Source organism: Procambarus clarkii, chromosome 65, assembly GCF_040958095.1.
Source record: "Procambarus clarkii isolate CNS0578487 chromosome 65, FALCON_Pclarkii_2.0, whole genome shotgun sequence".
Lineage (NCBI taxonomy): Eukaryota > Metazoa > Arthropoda > Malacostraca > Decapoda > Cambaridae > Procambarus > Procambarus clarkii.
The window spans coordinates 22792348-22819047 of record NC_091214.1 but is presented as its reverse complement, the minus strand read 5'-3'; the positions used below and the strand labels follow the sequence as shown (position 1 = coordinate 22819047).

The window sequence follows — 26700 nt, the reverse complement described above, 5'->3', positions numbered from 1 at the left end:
TGTGTTGGCTCCTGGCACTGTGTATCCCGGTGTGTTGGCTCCTGGCACTGTGTATCCTCGTGTGTTGGCTCCTGGCACTGTGTATCCTGGTGTGTTGGCTCCTGGCACTGTGTATCCTGGTGTGTTGGCTCCTGGCACTGTGTATCCTGGTGTGTTGGCTCCTGGCACTGTGTATCCTGGTGTGTTGGCTCCTGGCACTGTGTATCCTGGTGTGTTGGCTCCTGGCACTGTGTATCCTGGTGTGTTGGCTCCTGACACTGTGTATCCTGGTGTGTTGGCTTCTGACACTGTGTATCCTGGTGTGTTGGCACTGTGTATCCTGGTGTGTTGGCTTCTGGTACTGTGTATCCTGGTGTGTTGGCACTGTGTATCCTGGTGTTGGCACTGTGTATCCTGGTGCATTGGCTCTGTGTATCCTGGTGTGTTGGCACTGTATATCCTGGTGTGTAGGCTCATGGCACTGTGTATCCTGGTGTGTTGGCTCCTGGCACTGTATCCTGGTGTGTTGTCTCCTGGCACTGTGTATCCTGGTGTGTAGGTTCCTGGCACTGTATCCTGGTGTGTAGGTTCCTGGCACTGTGTATCCTGGTGTGTAGGTTCCTGGTACTGTGTATCCTGGTGTGTAGGTTCCTGGCACTGTATCCTGGTGTGTAGGCTCCTGGCACTGTGTATCCTGGTGTGTAGGCTTCTGGCACTGTGTATTCTGGTGTGTAAGTTCCTGGCTCTGTGTATCCTGGTGTGTAGGTTTCTGGTGTGTTGGCTCCTGGCTCTGTATATCCTGGTGTGTAAGCTCCTGGCTCTGTATATCCTGGTGTGTTGACTCCTGGCTGTATATCCTGGTGTGTAGTCTCCTGGCTCTGTATATCCTAGTATGTAAGCTTCTGGCTCTGTATATCCTAGTGTGTTGGCTCCTGGCTCTGTATATCCTGGTGTGTTGGCTCCTGGCTCCCTATATCCTGGTGTGTTGGCTCCTGGCTCTGTATACCCTGGTGTGTTGGCTCCTGGTTCTCTATATCCTGGTGTGTTGGCTCCTGGCTCTGTATATCCTGGTGTGTTGGCTCCTGGCTCTGTATATCCTGGTGTGTTGGCTCCTGGTTCTCTATATCCTGGTGTGTTGGCTCCTGGCTCTGTATACCCTGGTGTGTTGGCTCCTGGTTCTCTATATCCTGGTGTGTTGGCTCCTGGTTCTCTATATCCTGGTGTGTTGGCTCCTGGCTCTGTATACCCTGGTGTGTTGGCTCCTGGTTCTCTATATCCAGGTGTGTTGGCTCCTGGCTCTGTATACCCTGGTGTGTTGGCTCCTGGTTCTCTATATCCTGGTGTGTTGGCTCCTGGCTCTGTATACCCTGGTGTGTTGGCTCCTGGTTCTCTATATCCTGGTGTGTTGGCTCCTGGTTCTCTATATCCTGGTGTGTTGGCTCCTGGTTCTCTATATCCTGGTGTGTTGGCTCCTGGCTCTCTATATCCTGGTGTGTTGGCTCCTGGTGTGTTGGCTCCTGGTTCTCTATATCCTGGTGTGTTGGCTCCTGGTTCTCTATATCCTGGTGTGTTGGCTCCTGGTTCTCTATATCCTGGTGTGTTGGCTCCTGGTTCTCTATATCCTGGTGTGTTGGCTCCTGGCTCTCTATATCCTGGTGTGTTGGCTCCTGGTTCTCTATATCCTGGTGTGTTGGCTCCTGGTTCTCTATATCCTGGTGTGTTGGCTCCTGGTTCTCTATATCCTGGTGTGTTGGCTCCTTGCTCTCTATATCCTGGTGTGTTGGCTCCTGGTTCTCTATATCCTGGTGTGTTGGCTCCTGGTTCTCTATATTCTGGTGTGTTGGCTCCTGGCTCTCTATATCCTGGTGTGTTGGCTCCTGGTTCTCTATATCCTGGTGTGTTGGCTCCTGGTTCTCTATATCCTGGTGTGTTGGCTCCTGGTTCTCTATATCCTGGTGTGTTGGCTCCTTGCTCTCTATATCCTGGTGTGTTTTACATCCTCTGTATATACTCTATATATCTTGGCCAGCATCACTGTATTTCCTCTTGTGTTGGCCTGCATCACTGTATTTCCTCTTGTGTTTGCTCCTGTCAGTGTGTATATCTTGGTGACACTTCATTTTGTCTGTGAACCTTCTCTTGAAATTGTATTACATGTACAGTATTTTTTTTTTTTTCCAAGGTCCTTTTTAGTAATGCATATATAATTTGTAGTCTGTAAGAAATCTTTAATTCTATCTAGTATCACAATTTCATGTGAAGCTGATCTATAAATCAAGAATTTAGATGGGGCTAATTTTGATGGACAATTTCTGTGGGCCTATAGTTTTTTTTATTTTGTATGATCATTTATGTTAGTTTTTGAAAGGAATGCTGAATGTAATATGGATCGTGTTTAGTATAAACTGGTATATACTACAAGCATTTATTGATATGCAGGGGAAGACAAATAGAATTAGAAACACATTTGCATGCCTCAGCAGGCAGACTCTTAAATCCAATGGCCTTGGGTGAAGAGGCTTCTCAGTGCATCCTAATTTTTTTATACTATGCATCAAACATTTAAAGTGATGAAGGTGTAACATCTGCAAAAGTATTAATGCAAATTTAATTTTTGGAGAAGTGCCAATCCAAACACGGGAGATGTCGTAACATTCACTGTTGCATCGTCAACTTTGAATTACGTGTAGTGGGTCTTAATCTGGCTCCAGAGTTGATTGTCTTCCACTCCGATTTTTCATTAATAATGACTTTTCTATTTAATCATATTCATCTCATTTGAATGAATAGGCTGTGAAGTGCAGCCGATTTTTTGTCATTAAATAAATATATACATATACTGTATATATGTGTGTGTGTAATATATATATATATATATTTCTGGAATATTTCATATATATACTGAAAATCTTTCATTGTTCACAGCCTTCACAGTCCCAGGTAAGTAGGCTATATAAGCTGTTAATATTTGTGGATGCTGTTTATAGTTCATACAGTACATAGTAGTCACACTGTTTCTGTATTGGCCATAACTTTTGTTCATACTCTTTTAAGACCATCTCTTCCCCTTAGTTTACTTTGTTCTTTCTAGTTACAGTACTTTAAATTTTTTTGAATCTTTGTTTTTTCTTCTTTTGAGCATGGCAATTATTTTTTTGTTCTGTTCACCATTTTTTTTTTGTCCCTCTGACCTTTTTTTTCCATCATGGCTCTTTCTTGATCCTTTTCCCTATCCCCCCCCCCCCCCCTTCCACAACTGCCATTTTCTCATTCCTTCTGCTGTGGCTCATATTCCTGTCACCTAAATTTACTCGTCTAGCTGTGCTGTCGTGATCGAATGTCAATATCTTGGAGTCCTGTGTTTCATATTATTAGTACGTTTTGTGCAATAAATGCTCTCGTGTATTTAGCTTATGTACTTTTTAATTATCTAGTCAGTTTAGCTTCATCTCATCCTATTAACCGATTTCACTGCATTAAAACATTTACAATGAAGTTCTTTGTTAATTTATTTTGCTGTTCATCACTTTGAAGATTACTTCTTTGTCTTTATCAATTATTCTTAGAATCTTACATGTTGAGTAGTTATCAAGATTTCCCTTGTTCCTTCTCTTTCCAGTGTGGTGAGGTCCAGTTTCCTAAGTTTTCCTCATAGCTCATTCGCTTGGGCTTAGGAACGAGTCTCTCTCTCTCTCTCTGCATATCCCATGACCTCTTCTACTTTTTCCTTTTCTGCGTGGAGGTTCCACGGCAGGGCTGCATTCTCAAGAGAGCAGGGTGGGGTGGAGGGAGTAGACATAGGTTGTGTCAGGACAGTACTGTAATTCAAATGATCCTTTGTTAAAGTTCTTGAAGTAAATTTGGATGTTAGCCAGTTTGTATATGCTGTTGATTGTTTTGTTAATGTATTTGTCTTCAGATTTTAGGTTGTCTACTTGCAGGTGCTTCTCCTTTATTGGTGCGGTGCAGGGATCTCTCTCTCTCGTTCATATAGTAATGCTGTAATGGGTTTTCTCACACTTGTTCCTATTTTCATAACCTGACTTGAGAATTGTATGGAACAAAATCCAGAAACCCTATTAGACTTTTTAAGAGATTGTCAAGTTCACCTTGCAAGGTATCACAGTGTTTCAATTTTTCTGTTTGAATTTTGTTTAGGTTCTTCTCATTTTCAACATCTTTATGAACATGACTACTTCATAAAAATGTTGACAAGAGATAATTGACATTATTTAAATAGTGTTAAATTAGTTATGAATGGGGTCAGGGACGGCATTAAATGTCGCAAGAATTATAGATTTTTCTGACCTTTAGGAGGAAGGTGGTTCAACAGTGGCCTCATTTCTTTGGAACAGATTCTCTGGATACACGTTTCTGCTCTGGTTGTGATGCCTGTAGTGAGGGAGATGATTTTAGTCAGTTTAATCAAACATAGACATTCAGGATATTATAGGGAGAGAAGCAGGCATACCTGATGCAAGTCGGGAGGGGCAACACTTGAACTGGGATCTACAATCTCGGTAAAGACCAGTGTGTCTGTAATGCCTATAAACTATGATGATAATGTATTCAATTTTAAATCATAATAAAATTAAATGTACTGTACTGATTTGTATAATTTGTTTTAAATACACTGTACATATAATAATAATTCTAATAGCTTGAATATTCTCTCCTGTATGGTTAACAAGTCTATCTTTCAGCAGGTAAGTCGCGTGAATGATGGAGAATGGTAGCAGTCAGCATGTAGAAGTAAGTTCTGCCATTTTCTAGCATGAGATGATTTGAAGTTCACTTTCTAGAAACTATTCAAGTAGTGAGGTGTATGTGGTGAGGCTCTCTTGAGAAGAATGACATTACATTTAGAAAGAATTGAGGTTCCCATGTAAGGGAGAATTTTATCCTCGGGTGGAGTAACAGACCTCGAAGCCCCACCTCAAGTTTACCCGCATACCCGGCAATTTAAGTGGTTATTATTGTTGTTGATAGGCGAGGGTGTCATTGGAGTGGGTTGGGAGCCGTCAGAAGAGGGGCTATCAAGGCTCCGACGAGGTGGGTTATTTGAGGGACCTGAAAATGTTAACGATTGAATTTGTCTTGACTATTACGTGAAGGGCTGGGGGACAGGGATGCGCACTTTGTGTACGTGAAGGGTTAAGTGGAAGAGGAGAATATATATATACTGTATGAGGGTATCACTATTGAGGTTTCCTGTCGCCAGCCTGACAAGGAAGCTGCCAAGTTACTCCACATTACAACTCGCTCATCACTGGTGTTCTCTCATCCTCTTACTCAACGACATGTTGGAACAGCTCTCTTGCTTGTTAAAGATCAATCACTCCACACGTTGTTTCAGGCTGGTTGCTACTGTATGTCAAGTGGAATGGATGTACTCTTTTTAGGTGGTTGGGTCCCCACTCTACTGTCAAGTGGCACTAGTGACGAATGATGCTCTGTGCACATGAGGACTGTCATATACTGGCTTGTTATTGTACCTGTCATATACTGGCTTGTTGTTATTGTACCTTGTCATACTGGCTTGTTATTGTACCTGTCATATACTGGCTTTTTGTTATTGTACCCGTCACATACTGGCTTGTTGTTATTGTACCTGTCATATAGTGGCTTGTTATTGTACCTTGTCATACTGGCTTGTTATTGTACCTGTCATATACTGGCTTGTTATTGTACCTGTCATATACTGGCTTGTTATTGTACCTGTCATATACTGGCTTGTTATTGTACCTGTCATATACTGGCTTGTTGTTGTACCTGTCATATACTGGCTTGTTGTTGTACCTGTCATATACTGGCTTGTTGTTATTGTACCTGTCATATACTGGCTTGTTGTTATTGTACCTGTCATATACTGGCTTGTTGTTATTGTACCTGTCATATACTGGCTTGTTGTTATTGTACCTGTCATATACTGGCTTGTTGTTATTGTACCTGTCATATACTGGCTTGTTGTTATTGTACCTGTCATATACTGGCTTGTTGTTATTGTACCTGTCATATACTGGCTTGTTGTTATTGTACCTGTCATATACTGGCTTGTTGTTATTGTACCTGTCATATACTGGCTTGTTGTTATTGTACCTGTCATATACTGGCTTGTTGTTATTGTACCTGTCATATACTGGCTTGTTGTTGTAACTGTCATATACTGGCTTGTTGTTGTTGTAACTGTCATATACTGGCGTGTTGTTGTTGTACCTGTCATATACTGGCGTGTTGTTATTGTACCTGTCATATACTGGCTTGTTGTTATTGTACCTGTCATATACTGGCTTGTTATTGTACCTGTCTTCAACGAAAGTACTTTTGACGCTAAGGAAATTGACTTGGATCTGTAATTGTTCAACGTGTGAGTGTTTCCTGCGTGACTGCATCATGTAGCAGTTGCAACAGGTGCTGACGTTTAACACGTGAATGTACTGGCGGTGTGACATTCAGAATCCTAGACACACATCAAATATATTTATGCATAGAACAGTGTGTTTTAGCATTTGATAATATCGTCTATAAAAATCTATATATTAGTCTATACCATCTTGAAGATTGGTTACATATAAACGATATGTTTTACATCTAAACTGTACTTGGAAACAGGATGGGTCCAAGTACAGAGCCCTGTGGGACTCCGCTGGTGACATCTCGCCACTCTGATGTCTACCCCCCCCTCACAGTTACTCGCCGTTTCCTGTTGCTTAGATACTCCCTTATCCACTAGAGCACCTTACCTTTTACTCCTGCCTGTTGTTCCAACTTCTGTAACAGCCTTTTATGGGGTGCTGTCAGGCTTTCTGACGGTCCAAGAAAATGCAGTCTGCCCACCCTTCTTTCTTGCCTAATTTTTGTTGCCTGGTCATAGAATTCTATTAAGCCAGTGAGGCACGATTTACCATCCCTGAACCCATGCTGGTGGTGTCAAACACTATTTTCCTGTGTGTGTGTGTGTGTGTGTGTGTGTGTGTGTGTGTGTGTGTGTGTGTTTCACCTAGTTGTTTACCTAGTTGTGCTTGCGGGGGTTGAGCTCTGGCTCTTTCGGCCCACCTTTCAACTGTCAATCAAATGCCCCCCCAACCCACCCACGGGAGGGGTACCTATTTACTGCTAGGTGAACAGGGGCATCAGGGTGAAAAAAATGCCCATTTGTTTCCGTCATCGTCGGGGATCGATCCTCGCTCCCTAGGATTATGAATCCCGAGTGCTGTCTACACAGCCACCAGGCCCCACCAGGCCCCACCAGGTGTCTGTGTCTGTCTGTCTGGGACGACGCACCAGCCACGTACGATGCAAGTAGAGTTGGAGTTGTGGCGATCGTCCATTGATTTCACGCTAGCGGCCGTTGATGGTGGGTGGGAAGCTTTCTCGACTGTTTAACAGCGTGTCATTGTCAAGCTTAAAAGGTGGGGGGGGGGGGGTGAGCGAAGGTGTGAACCCGCCAAACACACACCGAAACTACGACGTTGGTACAACGTTCGAACAAGTTTTAACACCTCCTAACCAGTTATAACAACCAATATAGCAAGTTGTAACAACGTTCTAATACGTCATAAACACGTTAAGCCAAGCTGTAACAACTTTATTACAAGTTGTAACAAGCGGAAAATAAGAGACTAAAATAAAATAATGAATAAAATAAGAGACAGTTTCGGTTTGTGTTTCCAGGGAAGTGCTTGATTTGTCTCTTGTATAGTAACCATTGAGGCGCTTGTCAGTTGCATTGTGTACCACAATGTCCTAATGTATTTTACATAGCTAGTTACCTATTAGCTAGGTAGCTACCTATAACTAGATTATTAGCTAGTAGTAATTATTGGCTAGTAATAATTATTGGCTAGTAGCAATTATTGGCTAGTAGTAATTATTGGCTAGTAGCAATTATTGGCTAGTAATAATTATTGGCTAGTAATAATTATTGGCTAGTAATAATTATTGGCTAGTAGTAATTATTGGCTAGTAGTAATTACTGGCTAGTAATAATTATTGGCTAGTAGTAATTATTGGCTAGTAGTAATTACTGGCTAGTAATAATTATTAGCTAGTAGTAATTACTGGCTAGTAATAATTATTGGCTAGTAGTAATTATTGGCTAGTAGTAATTACTGGCTAGTAATAATTATTAGCTAGTAGTAATCATTTGCTCTCTATAAGGCCAGACTACATTAGCAAAATGGTGGGGGGGGGAAAGAGCCAGAAGGCCGCTTTTATAAAAAGTGTTTATAGCGACAGACGTCTGCGGGAGAAGTATTAGAGCAGACAAGAGTGGTTGGGGTCGGTGCCGGGGAGGCTTTGAAACTCACATGTGTCTGCGCCAGCAGATTTGGCGGGGGGTGAGGGAGCGCAGCCCCATCTCTGCTTGTTGTTGTAGATGGTGGTAGTGGGGGTGGGTGGGGGGGGGTCACCCTTAGGTCGTCTCCCGCCAAAAGAGAGAGAGAGGGGGAGGTGCCGCCTGGCGGCCGTTGGGAGGTGGGTGCGAGATTGACGATGGGCGTCCAGTTTAAATAAATAAATAATAAATATGTTTATTCAGGTAAGGTACATACATACAAGTGATGTTACATTAATGGATTGATATATAGATAGAGCTAGTACATACAATGCCTAAAGCCACTATTACGCAATGCGTTTCGGGCAATTCGGGTTTATTGGTCAAGTGATGTAAATATTTTGGTCCGGGTGACTTGGGCCTCGACGCCGGTCTGTTCTTGATCTGGGCTGGATTGTTGATACTTGGAACTCTCCACCATACATCCTGCACCCCCCTACCATTCTCTCCCTCTTCACCATACATTATCCCGCCCCCCTCTTCAATATACATTATCCTCCCTCTCTCTACCATGCAGGATTACCATGCTATCTTACAAGATACCAGTTGGGTGGTAACCGAAATTGCCAAGTCTGATTGCGACGGTCTTGAGGGGTCAAGACTGGTAGGAATTTAAGGCCAAAAAGTCAATGCGTAAATGTTCAGAATATGGCAAATAGGACATTTTGGATTTATTACTAGGAGCGTTTAGCGATGAAACACCTGGTGTTATTCTTCAGCATATATCTTGCTCTTGCTAGTCCTCCTTTTTAGATTATGCAGTTCAGTTTTCGTCGCCATACTAGATAAAATTCACTTTGATTTAGGAAAGACTTGGGTAAATACTGGTTCGGTAACAGGGTTGTTGATTTGTGGAACCAATTACCGCGTAACGTGGTGGAGGTGGGGTCCCTCGATTGTTTCAAGCGCGGGTTGGACAAGTATATGAGTGATATTGGGTGGTTATAGATAGGAGCTGCCTCGTTTGGGCCAATAGGCCTTCTGCTGTTACCTTTGTTCTTACGTTCTTGTGATTAATTTACATTCTCTAGAAAGCCGATGAGTTAGGGGCGGCATGATTGGAGTGTACATGTTGATGAATGGGCACAAGAAGGGGCGGGGGGGGGGGGATATTGAGGAAAATAGTTGGAGCATTGAGGAGGGATTCGAACCCGAATACAATGGATACTCCCAAGCCCACGCCTTGTGTAACCACTTAACCACAACATGCTAAAAGCAATGCAACTTGGTGTGTTCAATTGAATCCTCTACGGGGGTCCTGAGGCTTCCACTGAAGCCTAATCAGGGTTTCATCAACTTAAGGAAGCGTCCCCCAGTGAGACTCTTGTTGACCAGACCACACACTAGAAGGTGAAGGGACGACGACGTTTCGGTCCGTCCTGGACCATTCTCAAATCGATTGCCATTCTCACAATCGACTATATAATGGTCCAGGACGGACTGACACGTCGTCGTCCCTTCACCTTCTAGTGTGTGGTCTGGTCAACATACTTCAGCCACGTCATTGTGACTCATCGCCTGTACCAATTATCAGTTTAATGTTGAAAATGCAGGATTGCGAGACTAGATAATAATGATACAGTTAACACAAGTCAACTCAACATGGTGAAATTGCCAATTTCAACATTGATTAGAGGGAGGGGTCATAATTAGTTAGGAATTTAATCCCCCCCTCCTACCCTCCCCCCCCCAAAAAAAAAAAATCAATGCATAAATGTTCAGAATAAGGCAAATACGACACTGGGATTTATTTGGATAAGTTTAGATTTAGGAAAGACTTGGGTAAATACTGGTTCAGTAACAGGGTTGTTGATTTGTGGAACCAATTACCGCGTAACGTGGTGGAGGTGGGGTCCCTCGATTGTTTCAAGCGCGGGTTGGACATTTATATGAGTGAGATTGGGTGGTTATAAATAGGAGCTGCCTCGTATGGGCCAATAGGCCTTCTGCAGTTGCCTTTGTTCTTATGTTCTTATTTCTAGAAGCATTAGCAATAAAACACGTGGTACACACAAGAGTAATCACACTAACGTGACGTAGCAATGAGAAGATTGTTTCAAGAGTAGGTTAGACATGTATGAATGAAATTGGGTGGATATAAATAGGAGCTGCCTCGTATAGGCCAATAGGCCTTCTGCAGGTTACCTTCATTCTTATGTTCGTGCCGTTGTGGACCTTGACTCTGGCAGGGCTTTTGATACAGAGCCACACAAAAGACTGATTAAAAAGATAGAGAGTTTGCAGGCGATGAGTCACAATAACGTGGCTAAAGTATGTTGACCAGACCACACACTAGAAGGTGAAGGGACGACGACGACGTTTCGGTCCGTCCTGGACCATTCTCAAACTGTAGAATGGACCAAATTCTCACAATCGACTTTAGAATGGTCCAGGACGGACCGAAGCGTCGTCGTCCCTTCACCTTCTAGTGTGTGGTCTGGTCAACAACCTTGTCTAATAATTGGTGCTAAATGGGAGAGAAGAGCGAGGGGGCTATAATGGAATTGGATGAGGATGGTGGCTCATCTTCCAGTGCACAGTTACAAACCCATTAAGATTTCAACTTAGATTCAACAGAGCAGAAGAAGTTGTTAAACACACATGGCAAAATCTTACTGAAGCGACCATACGAATCATAAATACTCATACTCCGCCCAAGTAAAACAGAAACAAGCAACACTTAGTGGGCCAGCCAGAGGCTTAGGGCCCACGCAGGAATATCCCTGCAAAAAAAAAAAAATCTTCCTAGGCACCTTTGGAGACGTAGTCCGTGTGGCTTGGTTCTGTACATCCGTTCCACTTCTTTATTAAGCTGTTGTATATGGCCAGCTTTACAGTTAAAATAAGATTAAAATAAAGAAGCAGCACAGTGAACAAATCCACAAGGGCCGTGAGGAGGATTCGAACCTACGTCCAGGAGCATCCCAGACACTGCCTTAATCGACGGACGCAGGTTCGAATCCTCGTCTCGGCCCTTGTGGATTTGTTCATTCACGTTAGTGTGATCTCCGTGTGTAATGAAGCACAATGTTCAAGAGAGGGGGAGTGAGGGGGAAGGGGAGAACATTGGTGTGGAATGTACAGCTTGTCATTCCCCACCGTGCACAAACGGCTCCGTTGAGAAGGGCTATCGGGTAGTCATGTTTAGGCCATACTTGGCCCAATGCATTCATTCATATCTGGCAACAGGCCCAATGCACACGCACACATATAGCAATTTGAGATTTATTTGCCTTGCTAGATTTAGCGTGTAGCGAACTTGCGACTTATATTGAAGTCGCTAACGTGAACAAATAATTACCTGGCCCCCCCCTGCCCCCCAAAAAAAAGACATTGAGCCCGATTAAAACAAAACAAACATTCCATTCTCTGATCTGTTATGCAGGAAGAAGCGCACGTCTATATGGGTCATCCAATAAGATTAGCAGACTTGTAGATGTTCAGTAACGGGGTTGTTGATTTGTGGAACCAATTGCCGCGTAACGTGATGGAGGTGGGATCCCTCGATTGTTTCAAGCGCGGGTTGGACATGTATATGAGTGAGATTGGGTGGTTATAAATAGGAGCTGCCTCGTATGGGCCAATAGGCTTTCTGCAGTTGCCTTTGTTCTTATGTTACCACTGCTAGGCTTGGGCTCGGCTACAAGTACCTCTGGGAGTTTGTCGCATCTGCTGATGTAGATTTGACTAAATATAAACTGTTATAGTGACTGTTGACCAGACCACACACTAGAAGGTGAAGGGACGACGACGACGACGTTTCGGTCCGCCCTGGATCATTCTCGAGTCGATTATGTGTTATACTGACTGTTGTGAGCCTCTTGTGATATAAAAAGAATATTTATCTGTGTATGTATTTGTGTAAATGATGGTATATGTATAAGTACATGTATATATATAACATTAACAATTGTGTAAGTAGCTTCAAAGGATTGTCACTCGCTTAGCTAAACGAATTCTGGGGTTCGATTCCCGAACCCATTATGTGTAACCCTTTCCACCACCGCCCACGGGGAGGGGGGGGGGGGAACACTGAACCTAAAAACCACCTCCGTGGATTGGTGAAGATTAAGCCACCCAAAGAGGTGGCATGGCCATGAATAGCCCGTAACCCCTCAATGGAAGATAATCTCTTGACGTCTAAATCACAGCCTAGTTGATCAGGTACCATTACGGGCTATTCATGCCCGTGCCACCTCTTGCGTGGCTTAATCTTCACCCATCAATCAATCAGGTACCAAGTGGAGGCGTGTATCAAGCACGCATTTTCGAACACCGGCGAGAGGTCCTGCTAGGCCCTTCTTGTTGTGGGGGTGTTCGTAGCCTGGTTGTTCGAACACCAGTCTTCCACTTCTGTGGTCTTGGGTTCGAGGCTCCCATGGTCCAAGTGAATCTATACAGAGGGAGTTTGTTGAAAAGTGTTGCGGCCTTAATGATGGTGGCGGTGGTGGTGGGTTGAGTCATTTGGTGAAGTAACAAGGTGTGACTAACACCTGGGGAATGTTGGCTGAGGCTGGTCGACTGTGTGCACATGGGAGGCCGAGGGTGGACGTCTGTGTGCACATGGGGGGCCGAGGGTGGTCGACTGTGTGCACATGGGGGCCGAGGGTGGTCGTCTATGCACATGAGGGTGAACGACTGTGCACACATGAACGAAGGGTTGTACACATGGGGGTGTGGTGGTGAGGGCAAGAAGGACCGGTCATGACCTCATTCTGGAAAAAATATTGTTTCTATGTTAATGTTATTTTCTATGTTAATATATTCCATTGTTATTAGGCTAACCTCACAAACCTCTTCCATGGGGGGGTAGTGAGGTTTGGGGTGGTGGGGGCGGGGGGGTTGTTAAGCTATAAACCTCCTTAAGAAACGTTAATACACTGGTTTAAAGTTCCATTGACTTGCTTGGCGCGTGCGTGTATGATGTTAAAATGCCTTCATTCAACTTTTTGCGTCGACCGGTCCATAAATGTCTTCAGGTTACGAATATTGGTGAGGAAATCGAAAGTTATATTGGTTCAAGATATTATCGTTTCTATTGCAGGGTCAGAGCTAAGGGGGGTGATGGGGGGCGGGGAGGGGGGGGGGAGGTAAAGACAAAGTGGAGGTAGTGGATTTACGAATAGAATTATTCCGGGTTAAGAAAGTGGTGGTTGAAATGGCAGTTGAATCTTTTGTTTTGATAAGATTGGTTCCTTGGGTGGCAGTGGGGCAGGTGTGTGTGTGTGGGTGGGTGCGTGCGTGTGTGTGTGTGTGTGTGTGGGGTGTGTGTGTGTGTGTGTGTGTGTGTGGGGTGTGTGTGTGTGTGTGGGGTGTGTGTGTGTGTGTGTGTGTGTGTGTGTGTGTGTGTGTGTGTGTGTGTGGGGTGTGTGTGTGGGGTGTGTGTGTGGGGTGTGTGTGTGTGTGGTGTGTGTGTGTGTGTGTGTGTGTGTGTGTGTGTGTGTGTGTGTGTGTGTCACGTTGATTCGATAGTTGGGTGACTGATTGTGTTGAACTGAATGGTCTTGGTATAGAGAATGGCTGAGGACTGGATGATTCATTGGCTAACCTCGTGGCTATTGATTGGCTAGCCTCGGAGCTATTGATTAGCTAGCTTCATGGCTATTGATTGGCTAGCCGAGTCGTGTTTGTTCTTCTGCCAATCACGACCCACACAATCATGCCGTTATCCACAACTAACTCTCACTTCACGTTGCCAAATTCCCATCATTGCTCAAGCTGTGAGTAAAATAGAGAACTCATGTTGAACGTGTTCGTACGAGCTTACCTGGAACAGACCTGGAGAATGTATCGGGAGTTGTTCTACTCCCCTGTTGTGGCCCAGGCTTCAGACTGGTTGCAAAGTGTGATGAATGCAATGAATGACATCATGAAGGGCAACGAGTTACATCACCACCACCCGTCAGTTTTGGACGGGATTGAGAGAGCAGCGTTCTCAATACCTCCAAATGAGGTAAGGGGGCTTCAATAACATTCAATCAACTCGTTTATGTACTTTTTTTTTGGGGGGGGGGAGGGGGGAGGGACAATCCAGCACCGGCCTCGTTAGCTTTGGGGGATTATCATCAAACCACTTCAAAAGAGAGACAGACAGACAGAGACGCGTGTCAATTCAGGCGCAGTAACGCTCTGGGGCCAGATTCACGAAAGCAGTTACGCAAGCACTTACGAACGTGTACATCTTTCCACAATCTTTGACGGCTTTGGTTACATTTATTAAACAGTTTACAAGCATGAAAACTTGCCAATCAACTGTTATTGTTATAAACAGCCTCCTGGTGCTTCCGAGCTCATTAACTGTTTAATAATTGTAAACAAAGCCGCCAAAGATTGAGAAAAGATGTACAGGTTCGTAAGTGCTTGTGTAAGTGCTTTCGTGAATCTGGCCCCTGGTTTGTTTTGTATTACGTCACCCGTTTGACGTCACCCGTTTGACGTCACCCGTTTGACGTCACCCGTTTGACGTCACCATTTGACGTCACGAGGCTGGGGGAGGGGGGGGCTGTTACAGGCTGGGAACACCAGTTCTGTCATTTTGTTGCTGCTCTTACTATTGGCTCCGGCGCCTCCACCTGCATAGATGTGTACTTGTTGTTGTTGTTGTTGTTGAAGATTAAGCCACCCAAAAGGTGGCACGGGCATGAATAGCCCGTAAGTGGTGGCCCTTTTGAGCCATTACCAGTATCAAGAGCTGATACTGGAGATCTGTGGAGGTGCGACTGCACCCTGCGTGACGGGAGATGTCTCCCGGACCAAATGGTGACCAAATGGTCCGTGTACTTGTTGATTGGTTTGAAGATTAAACCTGTCACACGAGGTGGCACGGGCATGAGTAGCCCGTAATGTGCACTTTGTGTAATTACCTAAGTGTAGTTACAGGATGAGAGCTACGCTCGTGGTGTCCCGTCTTCCCAGCACTCTTTGTCATATAACGCTTTGAAACTACTGCGTGTGTGTGTGCTCGGAGGATATCGAAGGCGTTTGTGGCGACAATGGATTTTTGGGGTGGGTGGGGGGGGGGGGTTAAAGGGGGAGATTAGCATTAGGGGTGGGGGGGGGGGGGGGGAAGGGGGCAGTGTTGTGTGTTCCGGATGCAGGAAAGTGAGGGAGGAAGTAAACAGGATATGAATCCCCCCCCCCCTTTTCCTACTCCTCTCCCCCCACTCCTATTTCCCCCCCCTCTCCTATTTCCCCCCCCCCTCCTATTTCCCCCCCCCCCTCCCTCTCTCCCCCCCCCTCCCTCTCTCCCCCTCTCATTTACTCTCCACCCTCCTACTCCTCTCCATTAATTTTTACACCTCGGCCCCCGCCCGCCCCCTCTCCCACCTGCCTCTCCCACCTGCCTCTATTGTTGTATTAGCACTGCTGTTCACTGTACTGAGGTCACCGCAATTTCACCGTTTCACCTTCCTGTGTGCACAAACAGCCACAGTGCTGTCACCGCTGCTGCTTTTTTGACTGTTAGGTCTGCACCCTTCATCAACAGTGACCACATGCTCCTTAATATTAATAATCCACCCGTCAAACACCTATTTTATGAATGAGAAACGTTTTACACACGACTCACAACTGCTACATGTGCGTTTGTTTATTTATATACAAGAAGGTACATTGGGGGTACAGGTAGGAAGGTACATACACGTCTCTCGGACCCTGCTTCGCTGGCAGCCTCTGTTCGAATCCCACTAAATGTAAATAACTTAAATAAATGCCAAGGTAAATAAACACAAATGCAATCTGTAAAATGCTTCACCCACGTACCACAGAACCTAACCCCTAGAACCTAACCCCTAGAACCTAAACACGTCGCCAACAGGACCTAAACACCTAGGCTAACCTACGCCTTGCTATACAATTGCATTCTATTGTATAATAATTTACATACGAGAACAAACTTTTTTTTTTGACACGGTGTTAAAATTGAGGATTGTACTTTGGTTGGATGGGGGAGCGGGGGGCTCCTACATTCCACTTGCCTTAATGGTCCAACAACACCTGCTTTAATGGTCCCACTACACCTGCTTTAATGGTCCCACTACACCTGCCGTCCCATCCATCACTCTGACATCCTTGGAACACCTGTCGTAATTGCTCACCTGTCTCAGCATCCTGACGTACATGGGGGCCTCACCACCACTGATGTCGCAACATCCGACATCTTCCCCATCACCCCCTGTCCGTCACCATCACTCTGCTGTGACTGTTCATCTCTCTCTCATCACACAGTTTAACTTTAAGGGGGCCCCGTAGTGGAGCCGGGTTCGTTCCCGACTGATGATCGGGAATTCCGGGGTCGAATCTCGGGCGGGACTGAGATGGTTCAGTGCCTTTCCTATCACCTAATGCATCTGTTCACCTCGCATAGGTACCCAGGAGTTAATTCAGCGTGTTGTGGGGTTTGCATCCTGAGGAGGGGGTCAGTAATTTGACCTTACGAATGTGTATGTACACTGGCTGCCTGTCCCCGGGGAGTGACGTATGATGGCTCTCCTGTTACGTCACTAGCACACCTGGCTCTGGTGTCACTGACGTCACTACCACACCTGACTCAGGTGTCATTACCACACGTGGCTCAGGTGTCATTACCACACCTGGCTCAGGTGTCATTACCACACGTGGCTCAGGTGTGTGCCAAAGAAGAAAGATCACTACCTTGTAAGTCCCGTTGCTTCTTAGTGCTTCCACGCTGCCGCTTGAGCAACGGGTCACGCCTCAAATTTGGCTTCTTGAATAGTGCTTCCCCCTTAATTACCAGCTGTCTGTGGCATAGTTCCCACGCACCCCCATCCCCTCCCTACCCCCCCCCCCAAAGGTTTAAACAACTTTTAAGGTAATATTGTTACCTGATAATCTAATATTTATATAATATTTGGTTTCAGAAGTTTTTTTTTTTTTATAACGAAACTGTAGTTGTTTTAGATTTAACTACTCAGAACGACATGTCTATGTAGCACAGACTATAGTGAACCCGTAATTGAGTTCGGTTATTCACGATAACCTTTTGAAATTGAAATTGAAATAAGTTTATTGAGGTAAAATACACACAAAGGGATGAGGTAGCTCAAGCTATTCTCACCCCGTTCAGTACATCGTGTTAATACATACATAGACACACATCACAAACAATAAACATATTACCAAAACGATAACCTTGCTACGGTGATATTTAGGTCATAGTTTTAACTGGAGGTTTAACTAACTACACATAAGGGGCATAACTGGCAAACCCCTCACAGTGTTCAAGAGAGAACTGGATAAGCACCTCCAAAGGATACCTGATCAACCAGGCTGTGACTCATACGTCAGGCTGCGAGCAGCCGCGTCTAACAGCCTGGTTGATCAGTCCAGCAACCAGGAGGCCTGGTCGACGACCGGGCCGCGGGGACACTAAGCCCCGGAAGCACTTCAAGGTAGCCTCAAGGTAGGAGGTGGGGTTTCCTCCTTTTTCCCAGTTTCTTTTCCCGCTAAAGTTTTAGCCCACAGGTTTTAGTCATGTTTGAATAACATTATCTTGGTGGTGGATATTGATACACAGTGTTCACTAGTGAGTCCCATCTTGAGGTTATCTTGAGATGATTTCGGGGCTTTTTAGTGTCCCCGCGGCCCGGTCCTCGACCAGGCCTCCACCCCCCAGGAAGCAGCCCGTGACAGCTGACTAACACCCAGGTACCTATTTTACTGCTAGGTAACAGGGGCATAGGGTGAAAGAAACTCTGCCCATTGATTCTCGCCGGCGCCTTGGGATCGAACCCAGGACCACAGGATCACAAGTCCAGCGTGCTGTCCGCTCGGCCGACCGGCTCCCCATTCTTCAACTGCTTTTCTAACCATTGTTGACCCTGTGGATTTTGCATTTAATGCAGCTGTTGTTGTTGGATGAATGTTGAGTTTGATGGGCAGGGCTTAAGTTGCTGCACATTGCTGTAAGTAGTGTAATTGCGGCGCCGCTGTATCTTTTCCACAGATACAAAACGGTGACTCCCAGGTACTTACGTACTACTAGGTGAACATAGGCATGGGGTGAAAGAACCCCCTAGTTGTTTCTGTCTCAGTTGGTAATCTATCCTAGTTCCGCGTGTAAGATACCCACTGCCCGCATGCCCACAGCCCGTCTGTGGGTATTACTTTCACCTGTACCACGTCAAGGCGGCGACCTCCACCACCCACCTACCACTGCCACCCCCACCCCCACCACCCACCTACCACAGCCACCACCCCCACCCACCTACCACTGCCACCACCACCCACCACCCCACCTGCCACTGCCACCACCACCCACCACCCCCGCCACCCACCTCCCACCACCACCACCCCCGCCACCCACCTCCCACCACCACCACCACCACCCCCGCCACCCACCTCCCACCACCACCACCACCACCCCCGCCACCCACCTCCCACCACCACCCCCGCCACCCACCTCCCACCACCACCACCACCACCCCCGCCACCCACCTCCCACCACCACCACCCCCGCCACCCACCTCCCACCACCACCACCACCACCCCCCCACCCACCTCCTACTAGCGGGACTTGGGTTAGAGACTTAGCCTATATAGACCTACCCGCCCACCTAGCAGTTAACTGCATTACCTAATGCACACACAAATAGTAATGAATACACTAATAGGACGTAAGCTATGTTGACCAGACCACACACTAGAAGGTGAAGGGACGACGACGTTTCGGTCCGTCCTGGACCATTCTCAAGTCGATTGTCTTTACTTTAGCCACGTTATTGTGACTCGTCGGCCTGCAGACGTAAGCTACCTCTCCCACAACCCTCTCCCATCACCTTCCTGTCCCATGCTCCTCCTTCCCCTCCTGTTACACTGTCCCATGTACTCCCCCTCTCCTTTTCTCCCCCTTCTTTCCTTCCCTCTTCTTTCTCTCCTGCTCTTTACACCATTTTACCCCCGTCATTCAGAGGATATTTGCTGCCTTTGAACAAGCACCTCCAAAGGATACCTGATCAACCAGGCTGTGACTCGTACGTCAGGCTGCGAGCAGCCGCGTCCAACAGCCTGGTTGATCAGTCCGGCAACCAGGAGGCCTGGTCGACGACCGGGCCGCGGGGACGCTAAGCCCCGGAAGCACCTCAAGGTAACCTCAAGGTAAGGTAAGTGGCTCCAGGAATGGCAAATGACATAAACTGGGTGAAGATGATTAGGTGGGTGAAGATGATTAGGTGGGTGAAGATGATTAGGTGGGTGAAGATGATTAGGTGTGTTGTGATTAGAGACTAGGGCGCCTTGAGTGGCCGGTGGCGGGTCTTCCTTGCCGGCGTGCCATTGGCAAGCTGTCATAGCGCTGATACGAGGCAGTCGACTCGTTCTATCAGCGGGTAATGCGTGCTTGTAACAGTCTTCACTTATCACTGTATATCACTTGTGTTCCGAGAATCATAATGCATGTGTAGCACTCGTCGTCTAATTCGCCCCATCACCTCGCTTAATGGTGCAACGTATCACGTAACTTCGCTTAATATATCAGTATCACGTACCTTCACTTAATGTAACATATTGCCTACCTTTGCTTAATACAATGCATCACCTACCTTCGAGATAACCTCAAGATAACCAAGATAACCTTGGACTTCAACACATACACTTTCAGTCAATTAGTGTCCGTTTCCTTGAACAGCAGGAAAAGGACTCTCCTTGAAGTCTGTGGTAGGAAAGGTTTTTGTATATACATACAGATGATGTATATGCCTCGCCTGGGTGAGAAACCCGACGGTCAGCTCGCATTTTAGGCCTGGTCGAGGACCGGGCCGCGGGGACGCTGAGCTCCGAAATCACCTCAAGGTAACCTCAAGGTAGGAGGACAACATTCTTGAGATCCGGGTGGGTATATAGATGGTCAGGAGTTCATTAGTCTGCTGTGGGTTGCGATGGTGTGTGTGTGTGTGTGTGTGTGTGTGTGTGTGTGTGTGTGTGTGTGTGTGTGTGTGTGTGTGGTGGTTGGTGAGTGGTGTTGGAAGGTGCTGGTTGTGGTGGTCAAGGAGGCTGCCCCGACCTTGAGGTGATGCCCAACATGTCAGATGGACTCCTCAAGTGCTGCTCAGTCTCCGGGTTATGCGCTGCTAACGACGGGTGTTACATCACGGGGTATTCATGCCCGTGCCACCTCTTGGGTGGCTTAATCTTCATCAATCAATCGGGTGTTACAGTAGCCGTGTTTTAAGAGTGTATTATTGTATTTGTACGGAGCACATAATCTATGGTATGGACTTGCACTATAGACTATGTTACAATAACGTGGCTGAAGATATGATGACGAAACCATACATCAGAAAATGAATTAAACGACGTTTCGGCCCGTGCTGGACCATTATCAAGTCTGAGAATGCCGATTCATTGATAAAGATTAAGCCACCCAAAAGGTGGCACGGGCATGAATAGCCCGTAAGTGGTGGCCCTTTTGAGCCATTACAAGTATCAAGAGCTGATACTGGAGATCTGTGGAGGTGCGACTGCACCCTGCGTGACGGGAGATGTCTCCCGTGAGAGAATGTTGTTGTTATAGATTCAGCTACTCGGAACAAGTTCCAAGTAGCACGGGCTATGGTGAGCCCATAACTTACCTGGCACAGGAGCGGGGCAAGTAGCACGGGCTATGGTGAGCCCGTAGTGGACTTACCTGGCACAGGAGCGGGGCAAGTAGCACGGGCTATGGTGAGCCCGTAGTGGACTTACCTGGCACAGGAGCGGGGCAAGTAGCACGGGCTATGGTGAGCCCGTAGTGGACTTACCTGGCACAGGAGCGGGGCTATAACTGGGAGAATGCCACCTTTGGTGTGCATATATATATATATATGGTTCCTGCCCCCTCCTTTCCCTGAGGAGACCCCACCCTTCCCCAACTCTCTCCCAGGTTGGGGAAGTTAATACCTCTGTAAATACCCTCAACCCCACCGAACATAGCCCAATCTAACGCAGTCTTAATCTAGCCGTACCTGACGCAGTCTAAGCTAGCCGTACCTAAGTTAGGCTGCAGGTTAGGTTAGAATCGAACCCAGGGATTCAGGGTTCGACTCCTGGGCGGCACAAATGTGTGGACACGTTTGCTCGCCACCTAATGCCTCTGTTCACCTAGCAGTAAAATAGGTAAACCCCTCTCCCCCCCCCACCCTCGTGCGTTACACAACTGTTATGGGATTGCATCTTGGGGGACAGTTAGACGGACCTCGATACATCCCCTGAAGTATATTCACAGGCTTCCTGTCCCTCCGACGAGACGAATTCATTCAGTATTTGTAGATTTACTCTCGGCGGCGTGTCGCTACATCCCCCCCCCCCCCCCCCGCCCCGGCGGATGCTGCGTCCCAGCACCAAAATAAACATGTTTCAAGTGTAAACAAATATCAAGTGTAAACAAATAGCGGAATGACAGGAAGTTGGGTTTGAATAACGTTCGTTCGTTCGTTCGCGGCGAGAGGGTGATCCAGACGAGGTTGTCTTGAGTCATCTTGAGTCACTTATCTTGAGTCCTCTTGAGTTATGTTATCTTGAGTCATCTTGAGTCATGGCTTGAGCTCAATACCATCGAGTAACAGGCACCGGTGCACCACCACCACCACCGCAGTGTTTGTGGTGGCAGGTCCCGGGGTGTAGGGGAGGGTGTAGGCTTGGGGGGGGGGGGGGAGAGAGAGAGGTGGTGGAGAGGGGGAGATACACTACGTGAGAAGGAATACCTGAGCGTCTGTTCACCTGCGTGGCTTCCGTGGCTACTATCCTTGAGGAGGTCACCCTCTCTTCCCGCTCACTACCACACCTGCTACACCACCACCACTACCACACCTGCTACACCACCACCACTACCACCACCTCTTCCACGCCTTGTATCATCTTCACCTCATACACCCAACCCGTCTTGGCCAGAAACTCTCTTAAAAAGATCACACACAGAGTTCACACTAACGTGATGCATCAAATAGAACTTCGGTTTCAACCCTTTTAACCCTGTCGTAGCTCAGTCGATTAAGGCAGTGTCTGGGATGCTCCCGGACGCAGGTTCGAATCCTCGTCACGGCCCTTGTGGATTTGTTCTCTAAAAAGAGTTTCCGGCCAGTGCACTAAAAAACAGAAGCGAAAAATAAACCGGGAAAACGGAGGAATCCCCACCTCCATTTTAAACTTAGACCCCAAATATCACAGTAACAAGATTATCGCGAATAACCGAACTCCATTACGGGCTCGCCATAGCCTGTGCTACATGGACACTTTGTTCCAAGTAAATCTAAAACAACAGCTGCCGTTTGCAAGTTAACAGCCCCCGCTCCTGTGCCAGGTATGTCCACTACGGGCTCGCCATAGCCCGTGCTACTTAGAACGATTTGTTCCCAGTAGCTGACTCTTAAACAACAACAGCTGGCAATTGTTTACATTTCTGACCAGTTTGGGATGGACGAGGCTCGCTCTCTCTAACACTTATCCCCCCAAATAAACTACTGAATTCCCAATTTAGATGAACAAAACTACTACTTTCATTCTAAACTACTAAACACCCAATTTAGTAGTTTAATTGTAATGCGGCCGAGGATTACTTGAGGCACTTTTAAAGCGAAGTGTTTTTGTTTGTATTTTTGTTTGTGTGTGTGTTTTTTGCGTTGTGTTTAGCTAAAGCAATACCAGTTTTGTTGTGTGGATTTTAATGCTTGCGTGCAAGTGGGTGGGTGCGTGTGTGTGTGGTGTGCGCGCGTGCAGATGGTTGTGTGTACTCACCTAGTTGTGTTTGCGGGGGTTGAGCTCTGGCTCTTTGGTCCCGCCTCTCAACCGTCAATCAACAGGTGAGTGCATGCATGGTGTTTGGGTGTGTGTGCGTGCATGCGGACTGTTGGGTGCGATCGCGCCGTCGTCGCCAGCTGCCAGCCAGCCAGGGTAGGGGGGGGGCGACCCCCCTCTAGCAGTAGTCGACGTTGATGTTCAGCTGTTCCCTCTTGTTCTATCTTACGCACAGTGAACCTGTTATAAATGGTCGTTCGTGAGCTAACCACCCCTCCCCCCCCCCCACCCCCCGCAAGCAAGCAAGCAAGGAAGCAAATGGAGTTACAATACTAGTCAAACAGAGAGAGAGGCAGGCAGTCATATTTACAATGGGTTAAGTCTTCTTTGGCCAGCATGTGCTTCTAAAAATTGGCTGTTTATAAATACAAAAAGTGGGTGTTTTACCGTGTGCGTGTGCGTGCGTGCGTGCGTGTGTGTGTGTGTGTGTGTGTGTGTGTGTGTGTGTGTGTGTGTGTGTGTGTGTGTGTGTGTGTGTGTGTGTGTGTGTGTGTGTGTGTGTGTTTGTGTGTGTTCTGCGGTTAGCCAGCACGGCAGGTGCGGTGCTGCTAGAGCAGAAGGTAACCCTTCCTGACGAAGTCGTGGGAGCCGGCAGTAGTGTGTGGGTTGCTTCCTCACCGTTCACATACCTGCCATTCTGACTCTTAGTCGCCCTTCAGTGTGTGTGTGTGTGTGTGTACCGAGGGGGCTCTCAGAAGTGTAATTGGTGTTCCTGCTGCGTTACACTATAGTGTTGTGGATCCCACTAGTGTTTTAGTGTGTGCATTTCGGTGTATTACGCCCCCACCGTTTTCTTCATGCATATAGCATTGATATTTTTGTGTTATCCCACCTTAAAAAAATGCCCCCATGTGTTATCTCCTCACCGGTTCCTGTAAGATATCCGAGGAAATGTACATGTAACAAGTCTGGAATTGCTGTATCGTAAGAGGCGCAGGGAAGTTACGGTTATCGTTACACTGTCTGGGGGTTACCGGCGGGACGTTATCCGTGACGCTGTTGGGTATGCAATGTTGCTATTTTTTTTGTGGGGGGTGGGGGGTTAGGGACAGTGGCTGCCCCCCCCCCCCCGTGTCAAGAGAATATCCCGTCGCTCAGCCAGAAAAATGATAGGATTGATTACGAGAACTTTCAAATCCTGGAATCCCATCACAATGATTGTACTCTTCAAGTCACTTGTGTTGTCCCGTCTCGAGTACTGCTCACTTCCCCCTTCAGAGCAGGAGATATTGCTGAAATAGAGGGAATACAGAGAACATACACCCCCCCCCCCTCCTGCAATGCATGTGGTTAGTGGCTTGATAAAAAAAATCTATCTGCTTTGCAAATAACGTAATCAGGCGCTTTGTAACATCTCTTGTATATACATTAGAATCCAAAGGGGTTAAGGTCCCCATGTGGTGGGTAGTTACTTTTTTCGTGTCTTGAAGCCCGTGGTTACATGTTCTCTCTTCTGGATACTCGATGTTATTGGTTTAGACCTGCAATTCAGCCAGCAAAATGCCAGTTGTTTAGATAGACTGTACTCTGTAATCTAATTGGAGGTGTTACTGGTGACTGGAATCTACTTGGAGGTGAGACTAGTGACCGGAATCTAATCAAAGGTGATATTGGTGACTGGAATCTAATCGGAGGGAATATTGGTGACTGGAATCTAATCGGAGGGAATATTGGTGACTGGAATCTACTTGGAGGTGATACTGGTGACTGGAATCTACTTGGAGGTGATACTGGTGACTGGAATCTACTTGGAGGTGATACTGGTGACTGGAATCTACTTGGAGGTGTTACTCTGTCGATTTGGATGTGAAGATTGAGTGAGAGGGGAGAGGAAGAGAGGGGAGGTAGAATGAGGGAAGAGAGGGAAGGTAGTGGGAGTTGCAAGGCATGAAGGACACGAGAGATTGATTGCTAAATATTAAGCCACCCAAAAAGGTGGCACGGGCATGAATAGCCCGTAAGTGGTGGCCCTTTTGAGCCATTACCAGTATCAAGAGCTGATACTGGAGATCTGGGGAGGTGCGGCTGCACCCTGCGTGACGGGAGATGTCTCCCGTGAATGTGTAAACACGAGATGATGATTGATTGATGAAGATTAAGCCACCCAAGAGGTGGCACGGGCATGAATAGCCCGTAAGACACGAGAGGATAGTTAGGGATGCAGGAGGACGGCGATGAACTCACCCGTTCTCCCAATAGCGCGTCGCATTTTGACGTACACTCTACCTAAGGCCCCCCCAAAAAAATCATCGATCAAAAAAATGGAAGCGGCTGGTAACAAGTGACGTTTTGTCCCGTTTTCTATTTTAGGTCCTCTGGTAGGTTAGGATAAGGGCACTTCAGTGCGACAGTTTCTTGACGTGGGAAACCCCAAAGGAGGACGGGGTTCATGATGTGTTGAGGCAGTGCTGTTGTTGGGTAAGAGGCGAGCTGGGCCCAGGCGAACCCCCCCCCCCCCTCCTGGGCAGGGGGGGGAGGGGTTCGGTGTAGGTTCTTATGAGAGTAGCGTTTACAGTTGCTTAACCCGTCGCCGCCTCAAGGTCACATACCCAAGCAGGAAAACCTCTGGAAATAGGTGGCACTCCCGCTATCCTGACGGCTGAGTCGACAGCGCTCGGCGTTCGTAGTCCTGAGGTTCCGAGGTCGTTCCCCGGCGGAGGCGGAAACAAATGGGCAGAGTTTCTTTCACCCTGATTGCCCCCTGTTCGCCTAACAGTAAATAGGTACCTGGGTGTTATAAAGCTGCTACGGGCTGCTTCCTAGGGGATCTGTAATAAAAAGACCTGGTCGAGGACCGGGCCGCGGGGACGCTGAGCCCCGGAATCACCTCAAGGTAACCTCATCGTGTCTGAGTACTACCAAAACAGGAGAATGGGCTGAATATATACATACATACATACATATACACTTACATATACTCACACAGAGACGAAGGGGGATATCATCTAATCTGTGCATGAAAAACAGCTTTTAAGGTCGGGTCTGTTATCTGCACCCTGGTATAACCTCTCTGGAGTTGGGGATATGATGGGAGTTCGTAGCATTTGTTTAATAACATTCTTAATATTTGTTTATATAGGCCTATTGCCATACTTGACGTAGGCACCTAGACCCCCGGATTCACGAAGCAGTTACGCAAGCACTTACGAACCTGTTTATATTCTCTCGATCTTTGGCGGCTTTGTTTACAATTGTTACACAGTTAATGAGCTTCAAAGCACCAGGGGGCTGTTTATAACAATAACAACAGTTGACTGGCAAGTTTTCTTGCTTGTGAAATGCTTAATAAATGTAGCAGAAGCCGTCAAAGATTGAGTAAAGATGTATACGTTCCAAAGTACTTGCGTAACTGCTTCGTGAATCTGGCCCCTGGTATACTTCCTATGACTTGCTACGGACACGGGACGGAAGACGAGCTACTAAGAGGGATCTTAAGAGGGATCTACTAAGAGGGGTCACATTAGGTTCAGTTGACTAGAGCGCGTCTGGGAACATCCCTCGCATGGGTTCGAACCCCTTCATCAAGGCTCTTGTGGATTTGATCACACTAGGTGTGGTATTATCAGCGAGACAACGCAGCGAGGGTTACAGAAGCCCAG

At 46.8% G+C, this 26700-nt stretch overlaps 1 protein-coding gene and 1 long non-coding RNA gene across 4 annotated transcripts in view; one reads left to right on the top strand and one right to left on the bottom strand.

Moving 5' to 3' along the window:
• Positions 1 to 14482, bottom strand: part of LOC138354963 (uncharacterized) — a 35017-nt gene extending 20535 nt beyond the window's left edge. The window contains exons 1-2 of the long non-coding RNA XR_011223767.1: positions 14082 to 14482; positions 4288 to 4371 (exon numbers count right to left, since the gene is read on the bottom strand). This is a non-coding gene — a long non-coding RNA (uncharacterized lncRNA). The remainder of the gene's footprint in view (positions 1 to 4287; positions 4372 to 14081) is intronic.
• Positions 1 to 26700, top strand: part of GckIII (Germinal centre kinase III) — a 157030-nt gene that overhangs the window by 1008 nt on the left and 129322 nt on the right. The window contains exon 1 of one of the 3 annotated variants that reach the window (XM_045763345.2): positions 4686 to 4731. The exons of the other annotated variants lie outside the window; for them this stretch is intronic. Within the exon in view, the coding sequence (XP_045619301.1) occupies positions 4699 to 4731 (33 nt within the window). The 5' untranslated portion in view covers positions 4686 to 4698. Of the gene's footprint in view, positions 1 to 4685; positions 4732 to 26700 lie in introns of those variants that run through there. 3 annotated transcript variants of the gene reach the window in all.